General features: G+C 36.5%; 2 protein-coding genes across 2 annotated transcripts in view; both read left to right on the top strand.

Moving 5' to 3' along the window:
• The first annotated feature begins 355 nt into the window (after positions 1 to 355).
• Positions 356 to 10,546, top strand: LOC128999296 (rab5 GDP/GTP exchange factor-like). The gene is made up of 4 exons (XM_054425714.1): positions 356 to 433; positions 6,239 to 6,370; positions 9,694 to 9,804; positions 10,358 to 10,546. Exons 1-4 carry the CDS (start codon positions 356 to 358, stop codon positions 10,544 to 10,546), a joined length of 510 nt encoding a protein of 169 aa, XP_054281689.1.
• Positions 10,547 to 11,592: 1,046 nt separating this feature from the next.
• LOC128999281 (soluble scavenger receptor cysteine-rich domain-containing protein SSC5D-like) overlaps positions 11,593 to 13,079 on the top strand; it is an 81,781-nt gene continuing 80,294 nt past the window's right edge. The window contains exon 1 of the mRNA XM_054425723.1: positions 11,593 to 11,694. Coding sequence (XP_054281698.1) covers positions 11,596 to 11,694 — 99 coding nt within the window. The 5' untranslated portion in view covers positions 11,593 to 11,595. The remainder of the gene's footprint in view (positions 11,695 to 13,079) is intronic.

Raw genomic sequence — 13,079 nt, forward strand, 5'->3', positions numbered from 1 at the left:
ACTTACCTTCTCGCAAGTTATGCCAAAAAAAAGGTGTAATTGTAATTTTACTATGAAATTTAAATCCACAAAAAGGACTGGTTAATAGAATCAGATTAATGGTGAAAGAGATGAATGATGAAGTCCTAAGTCTTGAAATTATTACCTGTTCAGCTGGAAAACGAGTGTTACTCCCCCAATTAAGCTTAAAACCATCAGAAGGAAATTTTCCTCTAAAATTCAAACGTCGACAGTTCCCATGTCGAATCTCTTTTGCCATGACTATTACTAAATTAAAGGACAGACACTTGAAAAGTTGGTCTATATCTGCCAGGGCTGCATCCCCTGCTTTCAGCATGGGGAATTGTACGTAGCAATGTCAAGATGCCACACTTTTGATGATCTACAAATAATGGTTAAAGAACAACGAAACCAAGGTCATCTGGCTAAAGACGTTAGAGTGTTTACAAAAAACATAGTATGTGAAGACTTTCTTATTTAACATTTTAAAAGTAAGATGAACATTTTAACTGGTCTGTCAGTCAGTATTCTAAGCCTACTGTGTTAAAACCTTTATTAAAACAGTATTGAGCTTAAGATTTTTATTTATGGTTAATTAAAAGTTATGCGCTTAAAAGTTCTTCCTTTTTTTCGTATTGATAAGTTAAAAGGTAATTAAAAGTTTTTAAAGATTTTTAAATACTGTATAGTTAATATTATTAACTGGAAACAACTAGTCTATACTACAGTAACAAATTACAAAATACAATACAAAGGAAAAGGGCATTCCTATGAATGCTATTGAACATTGATTATATAATGTATTTGGGTTTTATGATGTATTACTAACCAAAGGGATACTTACTAACCAACCGCGATACCAGTGACTTAATAACGGTCAACAGATGTTGGGTATCATGAGCTTAAAAGATCGCTAGACAAAGTTGCCCGAATATAACCGAAAATAACTTCTGGCGATGTCTAGAGAGATTGTTATTTAGAGCACATGAAATCCTTTCTATAATATAAATGTCGGCTAATCGTGTGATCCCAAGTACTTTTGCCTGATTTGAAACATATTTCCAAGCCCGTGCCAATATTAATTGTATGTGTTCGAAAAGGCCATTGCTGTGAGTGAGAATATCAGGTAAAACTAACATGGAAACTTGAAAAATACAAATTAACAATAAATTGGCAACATAATAAATATGGAGCATTACTGACATCGCAAGTAAAACAAAAAAGACTTAACTATGTAAGTGATCGCAATGGGAAGAGAACGCGGAAGAAAATAATGTTGTTGCTAAGATTTTTATAAGTCCTTGCCTTATATCATTGACTATATATATATAGTCAATGCTTATATTTACTCCAAAGAAAAAAAATACCAAACCCTTCAAATATTTAAGTTGACGGGAGTGGGACCTACCACTTCTAAAGAACGCCACCGTGTCTGTATCCCTATTCTCTTACTTAAGAACACCCCTAAAAACTTTCACTGAATAGGTAAGGTACTATCATAAAAATAACGAGGAACTTATATAAATCAGTTTTAATTTACAATTCTCTGGACGTACATAACTGTGAGAACCAAAGTCTTGGGGAAAGTCCACGGGTGCGGGACTTGCCACTAGGGCGGTCAATATCTTCAAAGGAACGCCACCGCGTCTGCTTTCCCTAACTTAACAACACCCTTATAAGCCCTAAATGAATAGAAACTATCTTAAATATGACAAGCACCTTTTACAACTTCTTTCCATTTCCAATCAACCTGACCTGACCTTCATTAGCGTGAGAACGAAAGTATTGGGGAAGTCCAGGGAAGCCTAGTACTGCGTAGATGAAAGAGAAGCCGCGTTGGATGACCTTGCCACCCCTTCGCATACCTTCATCAGAAATATGTCATAGTGCCTTTTTACAACGCAATTTTTGTTGTCAATTTGTCTGATCTGAACAATTTAAATATTTCAAAATTAACTAAGCGAATAGCTGATTATAATTCATTATTTTTATTGGCATTTGTGTAGCCACAATATCCGGATTGAGCGTAGTAAACGAACATCAACCAGGACGTGCTAGATTGATGCGTGCGAGCTCATTTTGAAAATGAAAGAGCATTTGACATAAAACCACATTAGGACCACATGGTCTATTGGATTAAAATTTACATTGGTTATCAGAGTTCGTTGACTTTAGAAAGAAGTCAAACGTCACAGTGTCTCATGATATTCAGCAAACATTCCACATAATTAGTTCCACTATTCGATCGACTTACCACGCTTACATTTCTTAATAACGCTGCCAATGATTTTTATCGTATTAGCTTATGTAATGGCATATTAAATACTATACTCAAGGCTTCACCTGCGGTGGTTTGGCCATATAGTAGCTTACGCAACGATTGCGTAAAGATAGTGTCTCGTAGAAAAACTCGTAGAAGTTTTTAAGGCACTCGCCAAGGCTCGTACCTTAAATTTTCTACTTGTGTCGTTAACACTATTTACGCGAGTTGCGTACACTACTTTACCTACGACGGTGTTTTAATTACTAAAAATCACTACTCATAACTTCTAAGAGAGGTTATGTTTTTGTTTATAACCTCTCATTGCCACTGACAGTGAAGTAAGGAATCAAACACTAATTCACTAATTGCACCAATCAACAATTAAATTGGCCTGAACAGCTGATTAGTTGAATTTCGAATGATTACAATTTTGCTTCTCCTCTCTCAATCCTTGAACCTCATTGGTCCGTTACCCGTGTTGTTATGAGTAAAACTATGCTGTTATGAAAGTAAACAATGCTGTTATGAGATACTTTTCAATTCTAAGAACTGTACTGAAACGGCTACTTTAAAAAACGGTCGTAGGTAAAATATTTTACAGTATAAGAAATAAACAGAGTATTACAATCATGACACTAATTATTAACCCTAGATCCAGTACCTCTGCTCCAACTAGTATTATAAAATTGCCGTCCAGGAATCTTTGAGTTTGAAAATAATTGGATTGATAGTACAACCGTTTCAACAATGATTTATTTACTATACGTTCTTAAAACTGAAATTAATTAAAAATACTATTGAAATAAATTAAATAAATTAATTTGATGTGAATATAGAGCTTTAGTTAATAACACTCACACAAGTTCATAAACATAAACCAAATAAAAACTAAAAACAATTTTAACTAGTAACGATTTGCAAGGTCGTCCAGATGAACTTGGAAATAGTACATTAGAAAATCTGAATATACAGTAGTGTCGTGCATTTGAAGTACTTAATCAGAACACAGACTTACTTGAGGACAGTTACACAATAAACGAAAGATCTATGGAAGTAAAGACTACATTATTTCGTGAAAAAAAACAAGGATGCGTCAGTTAGGGCCAGTTAGACAATTGAAGTACACAGAATTGAATCACCATAGTTTTGTCCATGCAACAATGTGAGAGGATAAAACATGTACTTCTTCAATTATAATTACATGTTTATGTTTAAAACCGTAGACGTGTACAGACTTTACTAAGAAAAAACTTCTCCCCGGTAACACAGGCAATATGAATTCCTTCTAGACGAGGTTTTCAATAGGCCTACAACAAAATCATAAAACAAAAGACGTTTCACAGGACAGGCTAAGTAGCACACTGAGCACTTCAGCAAATAAATAGTTTACCGAGATAACTATTGCTTACCAAGACAGCAGTGTCATTCAAGGAGAAATAGTACAAACTAATGTCACCAAAAGTCTAAAATTCATTCTTTATTTTATTTTTTAATAGAGAAAAATAAAGACAACGAGGCTTTAAATAACCGGTATTATCAATTTTGTATTTATTTCTCTATTGAATAAATGTAACGGTAGTTACCTCACCACTGTTCACAATATTTGACCCTGCTATTACAAAAATATGTTAGTTAATTAATATTCAAACTCGTGTACATGTTGCTCGAATTCGAGAAATTTCAAAGTATTACAGAAGTTATTTCAAAACGAAAAACAGTCATATTTTCAATGAGTTTAAAAGAGTCAACTCAAAAATCACCGGTGTGTAACTCATGTACTCACGATGTATATACAGTAATCAACATTTCCTGTAAATATTTTACGATATTTCATAACTTGGTATTGCTTTTTAATGTTTCTACAAATATTTCCTAACTTATAGCCGCATAACGTTGTCCATGTTTATCTTATTTATTGATAAACCTATGCATGGTACCACCCTTGTCGCCAGCAGTAAGTTAACAAATTTCAGTAATTCTTTAGTAAAGATAAAAACCTTTTTATCACCTTAAGGACTTCCTGTTGTCTTTAACAATTTTATTTGTTCAATCGGGGTTTTTTTTTTAGCTAAAATAAAACATTTATTTAATTGAAGTAAACTAATATAGGACTATTTATATTCACTGTACTGTATCTCAAAAATATATCGATTGAGAAACAAACAATTACACGTAATAAAAAACCTCGCTAGTCCGCTGCATTGTGATAGCTGAAAATCGTCGGAATAAAAACCGCCACTACAAGAAACTGAAGTTGGTACGCCTGCAGCGTCCTCCACAGCTGCTGGCGCTGCCGCTCAACACATACCCACCTAAAAGACGAGCAAGTTGTATGTCGGCCGGGTCGATTGGCGAACAGTTTGTTTCTCGCATATAATAATTAAGTTTTCCAGGCCGGTCAACTGGACTGACGACGAAATAACTTGTCGACGTACTGGTTTTCAGTATTTATCTATTTAATTAAAAAAGACGGTCTAGTGGCTAAACGACCAAGTATCTTGTCGGTCAACTGGTGGCCCCCCTAATTCACAACATATACACAAAAAACATAAAAAATACCGAAAGTTTTGATGTTTTTGGCCCCTCCTAAAGTTAGCACAGGGTACTAGAGGTTGAAAACTCAGGATATACATCCCAGAGTACCCCCAGACAACATGTAAAAATTCCCTCAAATTCGGAATACTTTTCAGCTACCCCCACTATTTTTCACAAGGCCACACTAAAAAAACAGGCCGTAATGCTCGTCCAGCATGACGTCACGATAGAAGACGGCAATGACGTAATTTTGCCATTTGTGATCAGATGCTTGTTTTAATCTTTCATTGGAAAATAAATAAATAAGTACTTATACGTCATAGCCGTCTTCTATCGTGACGTCATGCTTGGCGAGCATTACGGCCTGTTTTTTTAGTGTGGCCTTGATTTTTCATTATACAGGGTGAATAATAAGTCAAGACCCCCCCCTCTAATATTTTTCCAAGTAAATATACAGAGATATCCTTTTGGTGGTCGTTCAATCTTATCAGGAAGTTTCATTTTATGATTTTGAAATTTTTGAGTGTCCGGGGGGGAATTGGGGGGAATAAATGTAAAAATGCAAAACCTATGCACTTTTGGGGAAAAGGGGGGATTTGGGGGGCAACTCAAATATTTTAAAAGTAAACCCCCTTCAAGTGACACCTTATTTTGAAGTGTTTACAAAAACTTAAAGAATGGTGAAAACTAGAGGTCGCTATCTCTTCTCTATCCGAAATGGTAGCCCGTCAAATGTTGTGGAAAATCAATGGTAAAATTGGTTCGTGATGGTAATATTGGCTACCATTTTGGATAGAGAAGAGATAGCGAACTCTGGTTTTCACCATTCTTTAAGTTTTTGTAAACACTTCAAAATGAGGTGTCACTTGATGGGGATTTACATTAAAAAATCTTAAGTTGTCCCCCAAATCCCCCCTTTTGGGGGGACACTCAAAAATTTAAATGTGAACCCCCATTAAGTGACACTTCGTTTTGAAGTGTTTACAAAAACTTAAAGATAGTGAAAACACTGAAAACCAGAGTTAGCTATCTCTTCTCTATCCAAAATGGTAGCCAATATTACCATCACGAACCAATTTTACCATTGTTTATTTTCACAACATTTGACGGGCTACCATTTTGGATAGAGAAGAGATAGCGACCTCTAGTTTTCACCATTCTTTAAGTTTTTGTAAACACTTCAAAATGAGGTGTCACTTGAAGGGGGTTTTCCGTTTAAAATATTTGAGTTGCCCCCCAAATCCCCCCTTTTGGGGGGACACTCAAAAATTTCAAAATCATAAAATGAAACTTCCTGCTAAGATTTCACGACCACCAAAAGGATATCTCTGTAAATTTACTTGAAAAAATATTAGAGGGGTGGGGGGGTCTTGACTTTTTATTCACCCTGTATCTACTGGACCTTTTGTATCATTTAGATTTACTGTCTTTGCCTTTCAGTGCTGTGCTGTGTCGTTTATTGAGAACTTGACAGCTGAAAACCTAAACATGGACAAAGAGGAGTTTGACCAGTATATGAGTGGACAAATCATAGCTCCAAGCACTTGGGAAACTGCTTTGATCATGTGTGAGGTAATTCATTGTTTGTTTTTACTTTGTTAAGGCGGCTCCAGACATTCGCCATTCGCCAAACACAAAATACTTGACTTTCGGCGAAATAGTTGTCTATTTGCTGATTAACGAGTAGATGTCTACACACATGTGTTTTTTCCAAGCTACTGTACGTTTTTTGTTTGTTTCGGGAATAACAAATATTTGTTCACTTTGATGTGTGCAAAAATACCGACAATGAATAGGAAAACACGAGCAGGAATGTTAGCTGCTTGCCAATTAGAGAAACGCCTATCCACACTACTCGCGATTCGGCGAGTCGCTGCTCGGTGCTTGGCAAAAGGTGCATGTCTGGAGCCGCCTTTATAAGATAATAATTTATTTAAAGTATAAAATAGGGATGGAGTACACGAGTCCATTTGCTCATCTGACATTCAGGTTTATATGCTTCTTTTCTCAGAAGTACTTGTACTAAAGTAACAGTTAATATCAGTATCTTTATCTCATCCGTTATTAGCTTCTCTATAAAGGTATAGGTAGACTATTATTAACATTTAAAATAAAAACATCACCAATATTTAATGAATTTTTAAATCAAAAATTTTTAATTACAAAACTCATTTTTAAAATTTGATTCATCCCAATATTACCGGTACTAGTTCTTCTTGAAGATTAGACTGTAATTGTAATGTAACAACAACCTGTTATAATTCCATCACGGCTGAATTCTCAGGCCTATAACTTTCTTTTTCTATAGACAGCATACTCATTTAACACAACTATTGGCCCCATTTAATTTAGTGTTAAACCCAAATAACATGAATTTGATATAGGAAAATTAGGATTTTTTTATTTACACAAAAACTAAAATAGATATGAAGTAAGTGTAAATTTCAAAGTTGTTAAGAATTGAAAAAAAACCTATAAAATAATGTGCCAATTGACATATATGTTGCTATTTGAAAATTTTGAACAACATGGGCATTTGCAAATTTTCAAAAATCAATTTTTCTGGAATTTTTATTATTCCAAATAACCGTTACTTGTAGCATATCACAGTAAAGCTAAGTTCATAACGAGTAAGATAATTCAACCGGAGAAGGGCTAAGTGTGTTGGTATAGGAAACACAAAGTATAAAAAACATATCGATAAAAAAAACTGTCGCTATTTTAAAAATAAACTGTTATACTTTCAAATAATGTATAACATGACTTAAACTAGTGACCCTCAGTTTTTGACACATCCCTGTATCGGGAAAAAAGTTAAAAATATTTTTACGTTATTCCTTGGCGGTAATAACTTAGCGGGAAATGATTTCATCCTTGTACGTTAAGCAGTTTTTCCGTAATCAATTTGAGACACCTTACGTGGGACACCCGGTAAACGACAGGGTGTTTCAAAAAGGACTTTACATCTTTGAAAACTCATATACCTTTAATGAAACAAGGTACAGAGCTGGTTTTGGCGTTGTTTTAAAGGAAAACACTTCAAGTTTTTTTTTTTACCTTAAACTAAAGATTTTCTATGTGGCTGCCTTTAGTTATCCTGTGGGGATCCCATCTGTAGTCGATTTCTTCCCAGACTCTCACTAGCATTTCAGGCGTAACTTGCTCGGCGGCAGCGTTAATTCGTACTTTAAGTTCAGGTAAAGTGACCGTCAAAGGAATTACGTACACCTTCTTTCATGAAACCCCAGAAGAAACTAGCGGTGTCAGGTCAGGGGAATATTCAGATCAGGGGGGGGGGCATGCAATTGGCGCATCATGGCCAATCCATTGACCTGGAAAGTGGTCATTGAGAAAATACTGGACGTCAGTCAGATAGTGTGGTGGTGCGCCATCTTGCATGAAGTAAACATTTTGTTCTTGGTCATCCTCATCGATCTGTGGTATCAAAAATTGTTGCAGCATATCAAGGAACACTATCCCGCTAATGGTTCTCTCTTGGAAAAAAAATGGGCATGCATTTTCCTCTTGCTCAACGCACAAAAAAACGTTCACTTCAGCGCTATCTCGAACATGTTGCAATGTTTCATTTGGATTTTCACTGCCCCAAGGAGGACTTTTAACGTATTTGGTAAGAAAATTACGCTGACCTGTTGTCCCCGACTTTGATTTGTCAAACCAGAACACACAGCTCTAGCATCCTCGGGGTCCAGTGAACACAGCCATTTTTAACGTAACTGCCGCTAGCGCTTGTGTTGCTTATGAGGCGCGACTAAGCACTGGTGTATTGCGCGAATCAAAACTTGATGTGTTTCCCTTTAAAACAACAACAAAACCAGCTTGGTGCCTTGTTTCATTAATTTTATATAAACTATCAAAGTTGTTAAGTCCTTTTTGAAACACCCTGTATATGAAAATCCAATGTTTGTTTGTGGTATGTTTGTCCTTTATGCGTTATTAAACGACCATTGGATCGTTATGAAACTTTAGGGAAGTAAATAAGTCCTACTGTATCCATACAAAATGAACAGTTTTATTTGCCAAATTAAGTAATATTTTATGGTTTAAGGGTTCCATTTCCTAGTTGTCCAAGCTAATCACGAAATTCCTTTCCATCAGAATTGACAGTTGACAAGATAATATTTTTTTGTTTGGTTTTTGGTTATCAAAAAGTCTCAATTATTTATTTGTCAAGATAGACACCATATCTTTGTGTAAAAAAGTCTCTATGGTTACTTTGTTATTATCTATAGATGAAATCCTATGTTTGTCTGTCTGTCGTATGTTTTTCCTTTATGCGATACTAAACTACCATCCGATTGTGATGAAACTTTAGGGAAGTAAATAAGTACTATACAAAAAATAAACAGTTTTATTAGCCACATTGCGTAATATTTTATGGTTTTTAGGGTTCCATTTCCCAGTTGTAGAAGCCAATCACGAAATGCCTTTCCACCAGAACTGACAGTTAACACGAAAATTCTTTTGTTTGGTTTTTGGTTTTCAAAAAGTCTCATTATAGATAACCCTATCCCTGGTTTTAATCTATATACAGTACATTGCAGAGTTAACTGGCTAAGAAGTAAACCAATTGCGTGTATTGAATACTGGCTTAGAGATATAGTGCGATCACCTATATTTAATTAAACAAAAATCAGCTGTGTATGGTTTTCAATGCTATTCTTAAGGGGAACATTTTACGTTAGGCTATATCTAATTTTGTGTTAACATATTGGGGATTTCACTATTTTCCCCGCCATCACGGAAAAGAGACCTTTAATTTGAGCCCTCTCCCGTCGTTCTACGACATCGCAGTCACTCACAATTTTGACATAAAGAATTTCCTTACGTAATTAATATATAGATGTATCCTCTTTATAGTAATATTTTTTTTGCAGGGCAAACACTTAATGAATGAACACAAAGCGATTTTCAAGGATCTTCATCACAGATCTGATATCTTTATGGAAGATATTAATCAGCTCAAAGAAGAAATGCACAGTTTTGAAGTAAGGGTTCCTTAGTTTACCAACAAAAACACTGTTTGTGAAGTACTAGGTAAATTTAAGCAATTTAATTGTAAATATATAAACAAATATTTTATGGTTTCCTTTTCTTTTGCTTTTTTTCTTAACTATTGTTAGTTTTGAAATATAATGGTTTTCCAAAACTAATTGGTTAGGAGAATTGAGTGTAATGATAAAACAATGGAATTTTAAATATTACTACTACAACATACAAACCAATTTCTAGTCTTATTAAGTGAAAAATAATAAGATGACTCGGATGGGTTGATGGGATTGGGTTTCTTTGTGATAAGTATCTCTGATCAGGCAGCTACATTATCTCTAACCTTACTGTGTTTGCACAGCAAAATTACTGTATTATTGTATTAAACAAAAATTGATTTTTAGTTCTTTAGAAAACATTATTAACTCGGACAGGATCAATCAATCATTATATCCTGACTTTCAAAAAGTTCAACCATCCAAATTTATCTCATGGTCTCTCATTAATAAACAATTGATTATCTCTTCAGTAAAAACAATGGTTTACTTACAGGAACTTGTAAAGAAACGAGTGAATGGCATGATAGTGCAGTTCCCTCTAGAAGTTCGACCCAGGAAGGCAGTGTTGCGTCCTCTGTCTCTCAACTGTCTTGGAACTCCTGTAACCCTGGACCAGGAGGACCCTGCGATCACACAACTACCACCTCCCATCACACCTCAGGTACTTGCACACATTCTGTGAATGACATGATAGTGCAGTTCCCTCTAGAGGTTTGCCCTAGGAAGGCAATGTTGTGTCCTCTGTCCCTCAACTGTCAAGGAACTCCTGTAACCCTGGACCAGGAGGACCCTGCGATCACACAACTACCACCTCCCAACACACCTCAGGTACTTGCACACATTCTGTGAATGACATGATAGTGCAGTTCCCTCTAGAGGTTTGCCCTAGGAAGGCAATGTTGTGTCCTCTGTCTCTCAACTGTCAAGGAACTCCTGTAACCCTGGACCAGGAGGACCCTGCGATCACACAACTACCACCTCCCATCACACCTCAGGTACTTGCACACATTCTGTGAATGACATGATAGTGCAGTTCCCTCTAGAGGTTTGCCCTAGGAAGGCAATGTTGTGTCCTCTGTCTCTCAACTGTCAAGGAACTCCTGTAACCCTGGACCAGGAGGACCCTGCGATCACACAACTACCACCTCCCATCACACCTCAGGTACTTGCACACATTCTGTGAATGACATGATAGTGCAGTTCCCTCTAGAGGTTTGCCCTAGGAAGGCAATGTTGTGTCCTCTGTCTCTCAACTGTCAAGGAACTCCTGTAACCCTGGACCAGGAGGACCCTGCGATCACACAACTACCACCTCCCAACACACCTCAGGTACTTGCACACATTCTGTGAATGACATGATAGTGCAGTTCCCTCTAGAGGTTTGCCCTAGGAAGGCAATGTTGTGTCCTCTGTCTCTCAACTGTGTAGGAACTCCTGTAACCCTGGACCAGGAGGACCCTGCGATCACACAACTACCACCTCCCATCACACCTCAGGTACTTGCACACATTCTGTGAATGACATGATAGTGCAGTTCCCTCTAGAGGTTTGCCCTAGGAAGGCAATGTTGTGTCCTCTGTCTCTCAACTGTGTAGGAACTCCTGTAACCCTGGACCAGGAGGACCCTGCGATCACACAACTACCACCTCCCAACACACCTCAGGTACTTGCACACATTCTGTGAATGACATGATAGTGCAGTTCCCTCTAGAGGTTTGCTCTAGGAAGGCAATGTTGTGTCCTCTGTCTCTCAACTGTCAAGGAACTCCTGTAACCCTGGACCAGGAGGACCCTGCGATCACACAACTACCACCTCCCATCACACCTCAGGTACTTGCACACATTCTGTGAATGACATGATAGTGCAGTTCCCTCTAGAGGTTTGCCCTAGGAAGGCAATATTGTGTCCTCTGTCTCTATGACAAAAATTAAAATTAAAATGAGGGTATATATCATTGTTATTTTCGTAGTTTAATGGGAAGGCAAAAACCAATAACTATGGAAACAATTACATTTTATTACTGCAAGGAGATGTTTAAGAGTAAATTCAATCAGGCAAATGGAAATTCGCCCTGCAGACTAACTGCAGGTTTGCTGCGAAGGGGATTTTATCACAAATTTATTGCTCTTCTGTCCGTGAGACCGTTATAGATAAAAAAAAAATTTTTGTATATAACTATATAATCATAAAAGATAAAACTGTGTAAAATGATTACTCCTATATATGTTTATGGGGTTTATCGTGAATTAGGACCCCTCAGAGTGTTGGTAAAATATTTTTGAAAAAACGTATACATGTACCTATCAAAAGTTGTTAAAGTAATTTTTTGTTAAATATTGTTTTTTAAATTACTAAAGCCTATATATTATGAAAGTTTATGAACTAATTTATGTAAACAAACATAAACCATCAGATTCCGTCTATTTTTAAAGTTTGCCAGAGACTTCAAATAGTGCCTATTTTACCCATATTTCTTAGTAATGGCGATTTTGATTAGCCTACACCTTTGGTGTCTTCGGTCTGTATTTAACCCTTAACTACTATACCGATGTCTCGTGGACGTCAGCCAAACTCCCCACTCCAATCCCCCCCCCACCCTTCCACCTAAAAACCAGTCCCACCCAATACTTTTCAGTCGAGTGGTGGCCTTTGTGTAGTGAAAGTGTTCCGACTTTTTGAATTTGCGTCTCTCAGCGTGGTATAGTGATTACGTAATTTTTTACTTATCATAGTAACGTCTCGTGAACGTTGTATAGTGATTATGTAATTTTAGATATATCATTGTGACGTCTCATAGACAGTGTATAGTAATTGCGTAACTTATGGACATCACAGTGGTTCGAAATGGATTCCTCAAACACAGCCAAAATACCTTCAACTTCTACTGTTCAAGACCCTACAAGAAGTAGGCCGAGGCGTTTTGTAAGTACTGCCTCATGAAACTATGAGGCATATTTGGAAGAATGCCTTGACGATCCACCAGACAAGTCTGATGATAGTGAAGATAGTAATCAGGATTCAGATTATGTTATTGAAAGTATTCATAACAGTAAGTCGGAACAAGAAATGAGTGAAAATGAAAATGAATGTGATTTAGTTCCTCCTTCTGCTGATGACGAGGAAAATTTACAGGGAGCATCACAAGAAAACAAACTAGTCCAACAGGGTGAGCCAGATGTGGTTAATCACCAACAAATAAATTGAGAAGAAACTG

The sequence above is a fragment of the Macrosteles quadrilineatus genome, unplaced genomic scaffold (assembly GCF_028750875.1).
Source record: "Macrosteles quadrilineatus isolate MER2022 unplaced genomic scaffold, UCM_ALF_1.0 Scaffold_1__1_contigs__length_201487025, whole genome shotgun sequence".
NCBI classification, from domain to species: domain Eukaryota; kingdom Metazoa; phylum Arthropoda; class Insecta; order Hemiptera; family Cicadellidae; genus Macrosteles; species Macrosteles quadrilineatus.